The 17,054-nt window shown below is 31.8% G+C and overlaps 2 protein-coding genes and 1 long non-coding RNA gene across 4 annotated transcripts in view; all 3 read left to right on the top strand.

Moving 5' to 3' along the window:
• The window catches only part of LOC123271778 (ankyrin repeat domain-containing protein 6), a 56,247-nt gene extending 43,256 nt beyond the window's left edge, over positions 1-12,991 (top strand). For both annotated transcript variants that reach the window (XM_044738194.1, XM_044738192.1), the window contains exons 5-7: positions 10,973-11,182; positions 11,241-12,687; positions 12,773-12,991. In XM_044738194.1, coding sequence (XP_044594129.1) covers positions 10,973-11,182; positions 11,241-12,687; positions 12,773-12,927 — 1,812 coding nt within the window. In that variant the 3' untranslated portion in view covers positions 12,928-12,991. The remainder of the gene's footprint in view (positions 1-10,972; positions 11,183-11,240; positions 12,688-12,772) is intronic.
• Positions 12,992-13,055: 64 nt separating this feature from the next.
• Positions 13,056-14,853, top strand: LOC123271782. The gene is made up of 6 exons (XM_044738198.1): positions 13,056-13,433; positions 13,601-13,690; positions 13,756-13,792; positions 13,858-14,324; positions 14,397-14,543; positions 14,606-14,853. The coding sequence occupies exons 1-4, from the start codon at positions 13,383-13,385 to the stop codon at positions 13,995-13,997; spliced, it is 318 nt and encodes a 105-aa protein (XP_044594133.1). The 5' UTR covers positions 13,056-13,382; the 3' UTR covers positions 13,998-14,324; positions 14,397-14,543; positions 14,606-14,853.
• A 1,326-nt stretch (positions 14,854-16,179) lies between these two features.
• LOC123271785 lies at positions 16,180-16,992 on the top strand. Its single transcript, XR_006510954.1, has 2 exons — positions 16,180-16,365; positions 16,886-16,992. It is a non-coding gene; the product is annotated as an uncharacterized LOC123271785 (long non-coding RNA).
• Positions 16,993-17,054: the final 62 nt, after the last annotated feature.

Below are 17,054 nucleotides of genomic sequence, written 5' to 3'. Positions count from 1 at the left end.
CTTTTTAATGTAGTGACTTTTCTAGTAATATTTTAATCTAGGGATTTTTTCTAGTAACTTTTTGTTTTAGGGATTTTCAAGGGAATTATTCTAGTAACTTTTTAATCTGGTGAACATTACTAGTAACTTTTTAATCTAGTGACTTTTCTAGTAACTTTTAAACCAGTGATTTTTCTAGTAACTTTTTAATCTAGTGACTTTTTTTAGTAAATTTTAATCTAGTGATTTTTCTAGTAACTTTTTAATCTAGTGACTTTTTACCTAGTAACTTTTAATCTAGTGACTTTTTACCTAGTAACTTTTAATCTAGTGAATTTTATAGTAACTTTTATCCAGGGATTTTTTTCTAGTGACTTTTCAATCTTGGTAATTTTTTTAGTAACTTTTCAATCTAGGAAAATTTTCTAATAACTTTTGGCTAGTGATTTTTTCTAGTAATTTTTGACTAGGGAATTATTCTAGTAACTTTTTGTGTCGGAAATTATTCTAGTAATTTTTTTATTTAAGGATCTTGTTCTAGTAATTTTTGTGTAAGAAATTTTTCTAGTCATTTTTGTCTAGTAATTTTTCTCTAAGGAATTATGCTAGTAACTTTTTGATCTAGGGAATTTTTCTAGTAATTTTCATCTCGGAATTTTTTCTAGTAACTTTTTGATATAAAGAATTTTTCTAGTAACATAAGTCTAGGGAATTTTTCTTAAAACTTTTAAATCTTGCACTTAAATTATCCCAACGCAAAAAATCACAAATAAATTTCTGACAAAAACTTCCCACTTCCATAATAAGATTTATAAATTTATTCAAAGTTGCGTCTGTAAGATCACCAGATAACCATGGACAAACGTATACCTATCCCCCTTTTCTTTATCCTCCACTCTTAGTCATGCATAGTACATTCACGTAAGTGTTTATATACGTAAAACCACCTTATCAAAATGGCGGTTGTTGCTTACTCGCATACTTAAGTAGTTTTTGTTTAATTCTCGAGTGAATATATCTCCAATTACCTCAAACACCGCATCGGTTATATTCCACTATTAAAGGCAATAATTATTTCAGAATAATTTCATTTTCGTAAAACATTATTAATGATTATAACCGAGACAATGATTAATGATAATGACATCTACCTGCTGTGTAATTTACTCCTGCCATTAAAAAACATTTTTTTTTTTTTCAACAGCCGATTAAAAATAGACAATTAATTATTTTTATATCTTCGCCGGTATTTTTGGAATCCTCAGAGTCTTAGCTTTAAGATTCATTATAAATTTTTCCAATTCCGCCATTTTTTTTGATAATTTTCAGCGCCCTCAAGCCTGAAGATTTTTCAGCAAAAAAAAACACCTTCGAAGGCTCCAAGCGGTTAAATGATGTTTTGTGTGCAAAAAATGTTCACTACAAGAAACCGCACGCAGTAGGAGGCCACGCCTTTACCTGCAGTTAGTCTGCGGTCGAGCAATTCGCGAGTTATCTTTTATTTTTTATTTATTTTTTTTAGCTTTAAATAAAAAATCTACTACAAATTTTGGTTTTTTTATTCTAACTCGACGAATAAATTTTTTTTCCAAATTTTAAATAATTATTTTGATAGGAAATTTAACGCTCTACAAAAAAGGTATCTTATAATTTTTTGATAAAATCAACCGTTTAAAAGATATTCAAGGTCAAAGTTGACTTTTTGGGAAATTGGGAGTTTTTTTGCGGGGGCGTAGAAAATTTAGGAAAATTCTCAGGAGATTTGAAAAAAAAGCACTTGAAATCTTAGTTTAGGGTCCCTAGATGATAATCCCAGTGCCGAAGACATAAAAAGTTTGGTCTTATATATTTTTTTGGGTCCTCAAAACTCAAAAAATACCTTTGGAGCCTATACACTGAAAAACAATTTTATTTAATATTAATCAAGTTTTATTTTTATTTAATAAAACGTTTATTTGGCTAATCCCAAATAAAAATTTAAATATTAATTAAATTTTCGTAAATACTAATAAAAATTTTCTTAAATACTAATATATGTTTTATTAAATACTAATAAAATTTTATTGAATACTAATAGATTTTATTAAATACTAATAAATTTTTCTTAGTATGTAAAAGATGTTTTCTGTCATAAAGACAACATAAAAGTCGGGAGTAAACAACTAGGTTAGGTTAGGATGTCTCGTTGAAAAATCTTAATATTATTTATTAAAAAATATTACTGTGAAAATATATTTGACTATATTATAATTAATACAAATTTATGTTATGTTATGAAACATGAATTATGTATTGTAATTAAGCACATTTTACTTTAATATGTTTATATGTCTTAATAAATTAAATTGATCAATATTAATTTTTTTTTGGAGATTATTTGCTTACCGTGAAACTTTTGGAACAAGTACAAACTACGCGTATTAATGACAGCAAACAAAAGCGACGCTTGTGGTTATTTTAATAAACACATATTAGTATTTAAAAAAATTTTATTAAGTAAGGTAAAAGACCCAGTTATTGACACTGACCCAATTACTGACACTTCTAACGTTATTTTGAATTAAAAAAAAAAAAACATTTCATTAAATAGTTTTATAAATTTTTTTAAAATTAAAATTAATTAATTATGTACGTAATTAATTATATTTCCAACCTTGAAAAAAAATAACTTAATAAAAAAAATTCTTTAAGTCTTGAGTGACTGTGGAAGCCATTTTTAAGCTATATTCTAAGCAGTATACGTAAGAGCGTTTGTCTATCGAATCAATCAACTATTTATCATAAAAGTATAAAATATAATAAAAACTATATAAATTAGTTCATTATTATACATTATTTAGTTTTTAATTATAATATATCACTTTAAATGACATTTATGTATTAAAATGTCGGTGTCAATAACTAGGTCGATTTTTTTAAGAACGCCGCAGTTATTGACACCCGAATTTTAGCCTATTATCGAGGTTATTTCGTTGTTGACGTTCGAATAAAATATTTAAATATTTATATTTATTATACAATGCCTTTCAATGATTCGCACCGGTCAAGAATTTTACGGAAAATGGAAACATCAAAATTTGGCCAACTCTAAATAAAGAAATCACTAAGTAAAAAATTTATATAAATATTATATTAGAAATAATAAAAAAATTATTTGTCTAAATAAGGATAATTCAAAATTTCGATAATAATAAAGGTAGTAATGTAAAAATTTAGTTACCAAAAAAATTGGAATTATTTTAAAAAAGATAAGCATAAAATTATAAAATTTAAAAATAAGATATCTATGAAATTAGACAAATCATAAAACAAACAAGTGAAATGACAGATATTTAAAAAAATGGAGAAGAATAAATTTAGACAAGTCAATAAAAAGACAATTGAAAATTTAGAAATATAAAAAAATTGACAGTTTTAATTATTCGTAAACTTAAAAAATATCCATCTCTAAATATAGACCAGTAAATTTAGATATCTTTAATTTTGGACATCTCTAAATATTTACAAATATAAATTTTTACAATTCATAACAAAGACGATTAAAAACATAGTAATCATGCAAAATAAGTACTAAGAAATTTAAAATACAAAAGATAGCTAAAAATTAATTAATTTTCCTGTGACCGCTGCTCCAGGAAGTTGTAGGTTATTTTTGATCGATTGTCTTTCAATTTTTAAAACACACCAATATTTTGCTTTTAATCTTAGTAAAAAATATTTTCGAGGACCCGGAACTACCAACAGCTCCTGTGACCACTGTTCCAGGAAGTTGTAGGTTATTTTTGATCGATTGTCTTTAGACAATCTCTTTTAGACAGAGTAAAATCTCTGTCGGTTTTTAGAATTACAGGACAATCGATCGCAAATAACTTTACAACTTCCTGGGGCAGCGTTCACAGGAGCTGTTGGTAGTTTCGGGTCTACATAAATATTTTTTACCAAAATTAAAAGCAAAATCTTGGTGTATTTTTTAGATTACAGGACAATCGAACGCAAATAACTTTTCTGCCCTCCGGCCGGAAAGTGGCAACTTTCTGGCCGCTGCGCTAAACAAAGTTGCCACATTCCGGCTACGTCGGCTTCGCCTCGGCCAACAATTACATGTGATCTGAGACTTTTCTTATTTTACTGGCCTAGGTATGTAATATACTATTACAACTTCCTGGAGCAGCGGTCACAGGAGCTGTTGGTAGTTCCGGGTCCTCGAAAATATTTTTTACTAAGATTAAAAGCAAAATATTGGTGTGTTTTAAAAATTGAAAGACAATCGATCAAAAATAACCTACAACTTCCTGGAGCAGCGGTCACAGGAAAATTAATTAATTTTTAGCTATCTTTTGTATTTTAAATTTCTTAGTACTTATTTTGTATGATTACTATGTTTTTAATCGTCTTTGTTATGAATTGTAAAAATTTATATTTGTAAATATTTAGAGATGTCCAAAATTAAAGATATCTAAATTTACTGGTCTATATTTAGAGATGGATATTTTTTAAGTTTACGAATAATTAAAACTGTCAATTTTTTTATATTTCTAAATTTTCAATTGTCTTTTTATTGACTTGTCTAAATTTATTCTTCTCCATTTTTTTAAATATCTTTCATTTCACTTGTTTGTTTTATGATTTGTCTAATTTCATAGATATCTTATTTTTAAATTTTATAATTTTATGCTTATCTTTTTTAAAATAATTCCAATTTTTTTGGTAACTAAATTTTTACATTACTACCTTTATTATTATCGAAATTTTGAATTATCCTTATTTAGACAAATAATTTTTTTATTATTTCTAATATAATATTTATATAAATTTTTTATTTAGTGATTTCTTTATTTAGAGTTGGCCAAATTTTGATGTTTTCATTTTCCGTAAAATTCTTGACCGGTGCGAATCATTGAAAGGCATTGTACTTAATATATTATAATAATATGCTTTTATTTATAATCGTAGAGTTAAATTAACATTAAAAATTTTTTTTAACAAAAAAAGTGTTTTAATTATAATACAAGTTTGATTTATCTTTTATTGAATGATTTTATTTTATTTTAATTAAATAATGTAAACCTAACCAATAATGATTAATTTTTATATATGACCCAGTAAACACGTTTACGTCAATGTGACGTCAAAATGACATTGGGCTATGTCAGGATTTACGTAAGATACAAGTCACGAATGAGTCATATGTGACTCATTATTTCACACTTCTTGACGTAAGATTCTGACGTAAAAATATGACGTAGTCATGACGTCAGTATTATGTCTCAATGACATTTATGACGTCAATATGACATACCTGTGATGTCTATATCATGATAATGATGTCATTATGACGTAAAAGTGATGTAAGTGATGTAAGAATTGTACCTCAGAAAAAATATTAAAAAAAATTTCTCAAAAATAAAAAGATGGCAATTTTGAAATTAATTATAGTGTTGTGGACTTATTACAGTTTGAAACACTAGTTATATGTTGATACTTGATGAAAAATCCTGAAATATGCTGGGCTCGAACTTGGGTCCTCACGTGTCGGAGTCTGGAACGCTGCTCACTTGTCCAAGTAACGGTTCATGTCACGAAGTAAATAACTTACGTGATAAGCCTTACATGACGAAAAATGCTTATTTCATATTTTTTCTGAGATTAAATGGATTTTAAGAGCTGGAATTGTATAAAATTCAAGTCTAATAATATTCATTAAAGGCTCTCTAGTGAAACTTGTGGTAATTAATAGACAATTTATAAATTTTCATAAGAATTGATTGAATCTTACACTTTCAAAAATTTTCGTCTAAAAGCGGAACCAGAGAACTTTCAGAGAGTGAAATTTTTCAGAGTAAACGATGTATCCGTGTCATTTGAATATTTTTAATACTTATTGATTTCTCAAGACTCGAATTTTTTTATTTAATTTTTTACGAAGATTTAATACTTTTCATTTGGATTTTTATTCTCCAAAATTTCAATTTACAAAATAAAGATTTTTTTTTTTTTTTTTAATTTCAACTCTTTTAAGTATACCATTTTTTTTTAATCTATATTTCTTTTTAATTTCAATTTTTTCGAAATTTGAATTTCTTTAATTTAACATACTAACAACATTATGAAACTTGATGTACACAGTAAAAATTTTGCGTCATTGTGTCAAAAATTTTGTGTTAAAATTTTATGTTAAATATTTAACATTTTTTATGTTGATTTAACACAATAAATGTTAAATTTACACTTAAAAAGTTAAATATTTAACACAAAAATTTTTAACACTAAAGTTTTTGACGCAATGACGCAAAATTTTTTACTGCGTAAAATACTATTAGTCTCGTCAATAACAATCATGGAACTGTTTGAATTATTTCAAATACAATGTTTCATAAGTAGCAGCACTAATGTCAGAAAATTATTTTTCAAGTAATAGTGCAATATTTAAATGACTGACATTTAATTTCTTGACGTGAAATCATAAGAAATTATATGTTTACTCGCTTGACGGTTTAAAAATTTAGAGTTCATGCCACATAAATTGAACTCGGTATTTTGTTATCAGTTTCAACCAAATCATTTATACCGAATGAAGTCGAAAATATTTTTACAATGGATAAAAGTACCTAAATTCATGAAAAAAATATAAGTGAGAAACATATGCAACGAAAAAAAAGTATTTCTTGCACCAAGAAAATTTTGACGGAGGCCGAAGTTATATTGGAGCAAGAAGTGTTTTAGTGTCAAGAAATTTTGACTTCATTCACGAAATTTTCAGTCATCTCTAATATATTCTTGGTCCAAAGAAATTTACCTTTGAGTCAAGATTTTTTTTCTGCAGTGTATGGAAACATACAAGCAAAGATACAAAAATTTTATATCCCACATGTATTTAATTTGTATGTTTTTTTCTTAAAAACGTAAATGAAAAATATTTTGTATGTTATTTGCTAATATGTTAGATATATTCATTAATATTATAAATTATAAATTTTTGTTATTAAAAGCGGACTTAAATTTACAAGGTACCAGCTTAAATCAGCTGTTTACCTCTTCCTGATTCTTACTAAATTTTTAAACCAATTTTCACTAATATTTAGCGATTAATTGTAAATTAGACATCTTGTTAAAGAAGTTTTATATTTGATAAATTTTGATCAATCGATAATATTAAAAAAATACATCCCCCAAATTTTATCAATATTATGGAAAATAATCGTTTGTCACTGATTTAGAAAATGACTTTCAAATTATGTCAGTATTATGTACAATTGTGACAAATTATTGATGTTAAATAATGACTCTCAGATGGTATCGGTATTACGTAAGACCATGACTTGTCACTGATGTAAACACATGATATTAATCTTACGTCAAGATTACGTACAACCGTGACTTGTCACTGATGTAAACGCATGATGTTAAACTTACGTCAAGATTACGTACAGCCGTGACTTGTCACTGATGTAAACGCATGATGTTAAACTTACGTCAAGATTACGTACAACCGTAACTTGTCACTGATGTAAATGCATAATGTTAAACTTACGTCGTTATGACATACAATGATGGCATTAATGTAACGTAATATTGTATTTTATATATTATGTCAGTTGTACGTAATATCTAAGTCATTTCCGTTACATCATAGAGAAGTAATAAACTTACATCAGTATGATGTCAAAAATATATCATATATTTTTACATCATAATTGGATCATTAAGACAGGTCAATTTTACGTCATATTTACGTAAAATATTGTGACATTCCTATGACTTATAAATGACGTCATATTGAAGTCATGTGTTCACTGGGGAGTGTCAGAATCTAGGCCGACGTCAATGTCAGAAACTACAAGACAAGAAATTTAGAGTGTCAGAAACTAGGTCCTACAACGTTACTGTTTAAAACATTAATTTAAATTATAAACTGGTCCCATATCATTCTTTTGCGTTCATAATCTTTTGAAGAAATTCAAAATTTTTTTATGATGCAAAAATTATTTACTCCAATTAAATATTGTAATAATTATTGTGTTATAACCTCTGCCGTCACTCTTAGAGTGTCAGAAACTGGGCCCTTTACCTTAACTTTTAACTTCCCGCTACGAAAATCGAAGATTTTCAAAAATCGGGAAGTTATTGTTTTCACCCTGTTTTGCAAAAACCGAGTTTTCATCAGATCTCGACGTTTGAAGGTCACAGGAAGCTTCCCTGACTATCCCCGCGAGGTTGTCACGGTGTCTGTATATGTGTGTGTGTGTGTGTGTGTGTGTGTGTGTGTGTGTGTGTGTGAAAGTATGTGAACCGCTTATAACTTTTGAACGGCTTGACCGATTTCATCGCGGTTGGTGCCATTCGAAAGGGCTTGACCAAACTTAGATTTTGAAAACTATTTGGACCGATTCAGATCAATAGATTTTGAGAAATCTTAAAAAAACTGAAAAAAAAAATTTTTTCAAATGTGGTTTTTTTGGAATAACTTTTAAACGGCTTTATGGTTCAATTCCAAAAACTAATCAGCTCTTAACCTCAAAAAACCACGTCGATCGCCACCGGTCCGGTCAAAATCGGTTGATTCGTTCGAGAGATATCGTGAACGAAAGAAAACCGAAAAAAGTGTTTTTTCGGAATAACTCCGAAATTTTTAGCGCGATCAATTTTAAATTTAAAATTCTTTGTGAGGCTTGAAAAACTGCGACGAATGCTGCCAACCGCGTGATAATCGGTTTATTCATTCAAAAGTTATTGCGGTTTAAAAATTCAAAAAATAGTGTCATCAAATCCCTATCAGACTTTTGAGCTCAAAAGCTCAAAAGCATAGGAAAACAATCTATTTGAGCTTGGAGAGCTCAAAATAACCCATAAATTGTATTTTTGAGCTCTAAGAGCTCAAAAACGTCATTGGTGCAATTTTAAGCGCCTAAGTATGGAATTAGCGGGAAGTTGCAGGGACGGCCTTCAGGGTCAACCGTTTTCCTAATTTTTTTTTTTCAAGTCCAAATAAACTTTTTTATTACTATTAAATAAAATTGTCTCTCAGTGTAGTGACCATTTTCAAAGCGCTCTAAGTCGTAAAATAATTATTTTTTCTTAAATGATTACAAAGAAAGATAAATTTCTTGACTGGAGAAAAAAATTCTTGGCTCAAGAAAATTTGTCGCGTGCCTGAAGGAAGACCGAAGTTGTGTTGGCCGAAGTTAAAATTTTTCTTTAAATTCTATTCTTGGTAATTTTTTCTTAATTCTATCATAAATACTTGATACAATAAATTTATATATTTGATCAAGATTTTTAGATACTTTAGGGAAGCAGCGCCACCTACTTCAGCTGAGAAAAAAATTTTTTTACCTTAAGAAAATTTTTCTCGAGAATATTTAATACCCATTTTATATTATTTTAGCGTGCAATTATATTGAATGGAACAAAAATGATGAAATATTTCTTGATCTTCCCATTAGACATGTTAGTTAATGAAAATATTAATGAAAATTTACTTCTATCTTTATATTTAATTTTTTGGAGCAAGAGAGAAATTTTCTCAAAACAAGAAAATTTACTTCTATTAAGAACTAAATTTTTTGGAGCAAAAAGCTGAATTTTCTTAGAACAAAATTTTCTTGACTTAAATAAATTTTCTTGGATCAAGAGACGTATTTCTTAAAGCAAGAGAACTAATTTTTAGAATAAGTGAAATTTCTTGTCAAAAAAAAATTTTTTTTTCTCAAGTGAACCTTTTTTTCTGTGTATAATTTTTCAATAAATTTAAAAAATGGGGGGCAGTGAAATCTTGATAAAAAATCTTAAAAATAAAAAATTCAACAATTTAATTTTAAAGCTAAAACTCTTAAGCTTCTATAAATACCGGCAAATACACAAGAATGATTAAACTTCCTTGATTAGTCAAGGCCTTGAAAGTGAAAAATTTTTTGCTCATTTATTTAAATTAAATATCAATTTTCTTGAACGTTTATTATCGCAATAAGAGGAGACATCGCATGATATACATCATTTAGATCGGTTGTTTTATATCTGTATATATAACCAAGTTGTTAAAGTCACAATTAACCGTGCGCAATTCTAAATAAAATAATAAATTTTAACCTTTATTAGCAATCTCCAGTAAAGACATAAAACCATTAAAGTAATCATTTATTTAATTACTTCATTTTATTAATTTATTTATACTATAAATACATTCTAAAAATTCTAAACTAGTTAAATTAAATCTAAGAAATTAGTCACGGTTAAATTCCATTCCAAGACTCCAGAAGCATTGATAATAATCCTATTTTTCAGTCTAAGCTTCATTATTTGGTATTTTTCATTTTCTAAACCAGAAATGAAGCTTAAGGAATTTTTTTTCTGCATATTTAGCTTCAGATCCTTGTTTTTTAAACTTTCAGCTTTCCAAAACACTCTTATTTTATTTTTTTATCTCAAAATTAACCCAAAATTTCAACGCCCCTTACTAAAAAACCAAAAAATTCCTTTTTTTAACTCTAAAACCGGAAATAGAGCTTAAGGAATTTTTTTCTGATTCTTTCGCTCCAGATTCTTATTCCTTAAACTCTGAACTTTCCAAAACATCCTTAATTTCTTTTTTTTACCTCAATTTCAACCCAAAATTTCAACGTTTCTAATTAAAAAACCAAAAAACTTCTTTTTCTAACTTTAAAACCGGAAATGAAGCATAAGAAATTTTTTTCCTGCATATTTAGCTCTAGAACCTAGTTGCTTAAACTCTAAGCTTTCCAAAACACCCTCAATTTATTTTTTTATCTCAATTCTAACCCAAAATTTCTACGCCCCTAATTAAAAAACCTACAAATCCTCTTTTTTAACTTTAAAACCGGGAATGAAGTTTAAGGAATTTTTTTTCTGCATATTTTTCTCCAGAACATTGTTCCTTAAACTCTAAGCTTTCCAAAACACCCCTAATATATTTTTTTATCTCACCATAAACCCAAAATTAAACTGCCCCTAATTCTACCTCTTTAAAATTTTCCAGCACGGAAACTCAGCATTGCACGAAGCGTGCTGGCGTGGCTACAGCCGAACATTGTCCACTCTATCAAAGTCCTTGGGAACATCTCGAGGTCCGCTGCACACGCGGAACTTCTCAGGCTTCGCGCCCCTGCACCTTGCCTGCCAAAACGGGCACAACCAAAGCTGCCGCGAGCTTCTGCTCGCAGGTTGCAACCCTGACCTTCAAAACAACGTAAGTAATCTCATAAACGCTCTAGATCATCACCAAGCTAATTTTCCCTCTTTTACAGTGTGGAGACACCGCTTTGCACACAGCAGCGCGCTACGGCCACGCAGGAGTCACACGAATCCTGATCTCAGCCCTCTGCCGGGTCTCTGACCAGAACAAGAACGGCGATACAGCGCTGCACATTGCTTCAGCAATGGGCCGACGGAAGTTGACGCGAATCCTTCTGGAGGCGAACTGCGACCGACATTTGAGGAACAAGCAGGGTGAGACTGCCAAGGACATTGCCAGGAGAAAGAACCTGACGGAGATCCTGGAGATCATCAACAAGGCGAAGAACAGGCCCAGGTCCCGATCCAAGACCCTGGATGACGTTGACTCCAAGGTTCCTAGCCCCAGTTCCAAAAGGAAGACCAAGGACCAGGTCAAGGATCAGGAAAAGACCAAGTCCAGCCTGAAGGACAAGACCAAGGACAAGGACAAGGACAAGTCCAAGGACAAAGCTAAGGTCCACTTTGAGCCGCAGAGGAAGTGGTCGCCGTACGGCTGCCACTACTACCCAGACCCTGAATCCTTTCCTAGTCCCAAGCTGGACTCCTTGCCAGCTGATCCTCTGGCTCGCGGGGAGCAGTACTACCTGGACCTGGCAGGGAACATCAGAAAAGGGCCAGTAGGGGTCGGCTACACCTGCTACTGCGCGCCGTTCTTCAGGCATATGGAGGCCAAGATGAAGCGGGACAAGGCTGAGCTTAAGGCTCACATTGATCAGGCTCACGAGCGGCTGGACCTGAAAGTCGCGCACCTGGAGAAGAAGACCAGGGGCCAGATTTCAGAACTGACCAGGCATTTTGTCCTGGAGAAGCACAGGTGCGAGGAGAAGCATGCCCATACCAGGTGGCTGACCCGCAATGCTGCTGGAAGACACTCCGAGCGGCCTGGACCAGTTTCCAAAGGTCCAGAGGGAATTGTTAGAGCTAAATCAGTTGAGGATCTGCTAGACGACCGCCAGAATGACCGCAGCTTTGAAATCCCTGGAGAAACCTCCGGCCAGCGGCTGGGCAGCCTGGACAATTTGGACATCCCAGCGATTCCTAGACTGAGCAAGAGCTTGAAGGAGCTGCCCAATGAGACTGTTCTAAGGGTCCTGGAAGTCGCTCCAAGGTTAAATGAGACTTTTGATGGGGTCATTGGGAGGAACAGACCTCAGGAGGTTGATCCTGGAGAAGATGATCAGGAACTCAGTCGCAGGAGTGTCCATGAGATGATCAAGAGGTTCCAGCAGGTCCCCAGGAAGAACAGGAGCGAGAGCAGTGAGGAGGAGCAGGATAAGTGTGCGGCTACCAATGGATTGGGGAGGGGGAACTATGAGAGCATTGCGCGCATGCCTTATAGGAGTCGCAGTGCTGTTTATAGCCCCACGCCCTTTCAGGGCCAGCATGATGCCCATAATGACTCCGGGTATAGCACTAGGATGTACGGCTCCAGCAAGGGGGCGTCTCCTTCTTTGTCAGGTAAGGATTGTGGTGGAAAAAGGGCGGGAAAATGAGAGGGAGGAATTAGAAGGGATTAGAGGAGTAATTGGAGGAATTGTTGCAGGACAATTGGACTGTGACCTTCAGGCCAGGTTCTCCAGCAGGGAACACCTCGCTGCGTTGATGGAGCAGCCCAGGAGTGGGGGGAGTCATGACGTCACTGGGTTTGAACGTAGTGCGGATATGGTTGTTAATATCGGCGCTGCTAGTCTTGTTTAGGTTATTTTGTAATTTATTTTGTAAGATGATTTATAAATAAATTTGTATAGTTCGAAAGATGTTTGATGATTTTTAGAAAATTAAAGTAATTGATTAAATAAACACATATCGTCAATTAAAAAGTTTTATTGTCTATAATTTTTTTGAATCTTATCAAGCCAATAAAGTCGTACTAAAAAAATGTTTTTTACCGAATTTTTGAGGAGTTCATCAGGCGCCGCTTGCACCTTTGTTCTATTTTCAAGCTCAAGATATTTTGTCCGCTGTTCAATTAAAAAACTAACCTGTTATTGAAGAGACTCTACCATTAAAAAGTAATTAGTCACTGCTAGTATCTAAAGAAGGCGTTGATTGATTGCAATTATAGTTATTGAAGCCAATTTATTTTAGTGCTTCGGGGTCGTTTGTTCAACAACGACTTATTTTTTCTAAGCTTATCTTACAAAATTTCCAACATGAAGTTATTGATCATCCTGCTGATGAATATCTACCTTGCAAAGTCTTCGGTGAGTATTTTCCGACAACAATCTTCCTACGGAGGCGCTCAAAATTAACTTTTATATTAAAGTTTTACCAAAAACAACCTCGGGGTTTCGAAGCTGAGAGCCTTGGCTCGAAGATCCCACCGCCGAAGACATAAAAAATTAACTATTTTTCTGTTGAATCCCCACAGGAGGACCAAGTTCTTATCCATGGTCCCAACACTCCGGTCTACAAGTGCAAACTTGTAAACGGACATGTTAAAGTTGAAACAGTGAGACAAGTAAGTTAAAAACTACAATAATTAATCATTAATTGTTACTTTATTAACCAAATTAATTATTACAGAAATTCGACAATAAGGCAGCCAAGTACTCCTACGATGGTAAGTCTCCCGATCAAAATCCCTCCCATTGAATTAAAGCAAATCCGGATTTTGATAACTTGCAGAAGCGATCCATCCAAAATTGCTGGTGGTGGTGGACTACAAGGACTACAGCAAGGACGGCGAGCAAAAATCTCTGGACAATGTAGTAGAAACAATCGAAAGTATCAACATCGATTACGAATTTGTAAATTCTACCCCGTAAGTTGAGGCGTTGCTGGCTGGAGTCGTCTTGATAACGGTTAGTGTGTCTTCAAACTCGAAAATTCAACCGGGTTTTTAATTAATGCCTCTTATTCCAGGAACGGGATGTCTACTTGCCACCATCGACTTTCGGGGTGAATATCAGCCCGAGCGTGTGCCTTCCTTCTAATTACGGAGGTCGATGCTTTACCCATTGGCTCTGTTGGACGCGGTCACCCTGGGATTATGCTTCATCTGAATCGGAACTCAAGAGGTTCAGCAATTGGTTCAAGATTACCGCGGAGCAATTCGAAGACTCGGACTACGATGCGTTCATCTATTCATTCCCGTGAGTATTTTAATCGCTAAATTATCCATAAAGATCAAATTGTTGATCTGTCTGTTATTTTCGAGTTCTCAGTGGATACCTTGCTGGAGGAAATCCCTGGGAAAGAAAAGCAGTGTGGTCTTTGTCCAGTGGAACAGTGTGTAAGTCAAAGCCTGGAGCGATTGTCACTAATCGGTTTGGGTATTCTTTCTATGGATTTTCAATGGAGCTTGCGTATTTGTATCATTTTTTTATCATCACGCTTAGTTGATATATTTAATGATATTTTGAGAAATTGGCAGACTTGGATTGACTCATAATGAAGACAAACTGGACTCTCATTGGTACACTTATGAAGAACATGATGTTATTTTTAAATTGGACAGGATAATAGACTGGAAGAATCAGACTGCTGGTATTATTAAAGATAATTACCGGCGTGGTAAGTACTCCTGTCTTAAGAAGCCTGTGAAAAAAAACGATGACTACGATTACGAATAATTGTCAGTATAATAATTTTGGAAATAAATTTGAGTATGTAATAAAATTACCAACAGCTGTTGTTACTATTCCTTTGTCCCCAATGTGCTGATACTTTTGTTAGAAACATTTTTTCCTTCGAGCTATAATTTATTTAATTAAAATTTCTAAAGTTAAAAACTCGCAATTCTCGTAAAAAGATATTTTAGACTTCATTGCTTGGTTAAAATTATACAAGTAATAATTTTTATGTCTTCGCCGGCATTTTTAGAATCTTCAGACCTTTAGCTATAAGGTCTACCTTGATTTTTTTTTATTTCAACTATTTTTGACAAAGTTTTCAGCGCCCCCAACTCAAAAAACCCTTTTTTTTTTAGAATTCTTCCATGTTTTTGTTCTTTAAAAATTCGCAACTTTTTTTCTAATCAAAATTAACGAATCAGAAAAATATTACGTCAAACAGGAGACTTAGAGGTTCAATTTTTATTTTTATAGTACTCAGTTCCGAAAATTAGCTACTGAGATATGAATATTGTGCAATTAATAATTTAAACTTGTGAATTTTCAGTGCTTCCGTAATGAAACTAGATGTTGCCCAGGTCTTACATGCGTCAATAAGGGTACACCCTCAGGTGGATATAAAGAAGTTGACATTATCGAATGCACTAAGAGCTAAACAGAAGACTAGGAAAATTAATCAAGAAAATAATCAGGAAGAAAAATATTTTCTTGGCTCAAGTGAACCTTTTTTTCTGTGCATACATTATTTTTATCGAATAATTATTTGGGTTTAGAAAAAAAAAGTTTTAAGAAAAAAATTGTAGCTAAAATTAAAAAAATAAAAAATTTATCTTTCGATTAAAAATAGATATTTATTTTCATGTCTTCGCCGGCATTTTAAGAATCTTCAGACCTTCAGCTTTAAGATCTACTATAAGTTTTTTTGATTCCGACTTTTTTCGACAAAGTTTTCAGCGCCCCCAACTCAAAAAACCCTTTTTTTTTTAGAATTCTTCCATGTTTTTGTTCTTTAAAAATTCGCAACTTTTTTTCTAATCAAAATTAACGAATCAGAAAAATATTACGTCAAAAAGGAGACTTAGAGGTTCAATTTTTATTTTTATAGTACTCAGTTCCGAAAATTAGCTACTGAGATATTTTAATACTTAAAAAATTAATAAATATGATTTAAAGTATTTAATAAAATTAATTTTAAAGAAAATTTTCCAAGTTATATTTTTTTATGCATTGTCTGATGCTTAGATTATCAGCAGCCACAGCGAGGTTCATGGAATCTCTTATCTGCAGTGACTTTCGTTCTTTTCCGGGTGATAGAATAGAAATCAATTACCCATAAAGCAATGATTATTCTAAGAAATATAAAAATAATCATTTTTATCCAAGCATTTTTGACTCATCTTCTGAAAAACGTGCGTCACAATAAGTGACATTGAGAGATAGTGCAAGCGCACCAGTGCCTGGTACCTATTATTACAGCTTCCTAGTTCTTTAGAAAATTTTTTGTATATAAACAATCGATTTTCAGCCTTGTTTATTCAGTGTTTTGGGGAAAATTATCCAGGTAAGTTGATAAAAATTATTTACTATAAAAACATATATTTTTTTAACGAAAAAAAACTTCCTTGGAATAATGAATTATTTTATTTTTAATTTAAGAAAGTTTATTGGTTGTAAGGGTAAGAAAAGTTTTTAATTTTGAGCAATAAATATTGAAAAAAGGAGATTTTTATTTTATTACGCTAAAACGCGGTAAATTCTTGAAAAAAAGGATTTTTTTCCTTGGGGGCGCTGAAAAGTTTATTAAAAATCGTCGAAATAAAAAAAACTCACAGTACGTTTTAAAGCTGAGACTTTAAGGATCATAAAAATCCCGACGAAGACATGAAAATAATTAGTTGTCTAATTTAAATCCACCGGTGAAGTTTTTAAACCATTTTTTTCACGTAAATTCAAACTTTATGACTGTCAATTAAATTAATCCCAAAAAAAATGTACGGGACAACTAACGAGTTATTTTACTCATCAATCAGCAGGCAAAGTATCTTAATACTAAATTAAATTACAAACTTTATTTTTTCCAGTTGATTATATTACTCCCTCTCAACACAACTATGTACACTTACGTGTTAATTTTGCAACTCGTGGCTGTCTCTTCAGTCCTAGCGGTTGAGGGTGAAATGTCTACAACCTATTCCTTAGGATATCCTTGCTCTACTGCGTTAGATTGTGGTGTCAAAAACTCTCAATGTT

This window comes from Cotesia glomerata, linkage group LG9 (genome assembly GCF_020080835.1).
Source record: "Cotesia glomerata isolate CgM1 linkage group LG9, MPM_Cglom_v2.3, whole genome shotgun sequence".
In the NCBI taxonomy this organism is placed as follows: Eukaryota; Metazoa; Arthropoda; class Insecta; order Hymenoptera; family Braconidae; genus Cotesia; species Cotesia glomerata.
This window is presented reverse-complemented; position numbering and strand designations above follow the sequence as displayed.

Coding starts and splice junctions, on each gene's coding strand:
- LOC123271782 (XM_044738198.1), top strand. CDS start 13,383: ATGAAGTTATTGATCATCCTGCTGATGAATATCTACCTTGCAAAGTCT. Junction 13,434..13,600: donor TCTACCTTGCAAAGTCTTCG/GTGAGTATTTTC, acceptor GAATCCCCACAG/GAGGACCAAGTTCTTATCCA. Junction 13,793..13,857: donor AGCCAAGTACTCCTACGATG/GTAAGTCTCCCG, acceptor GATAACTTGCAG/AAGCGATCCATCCAAAATTG.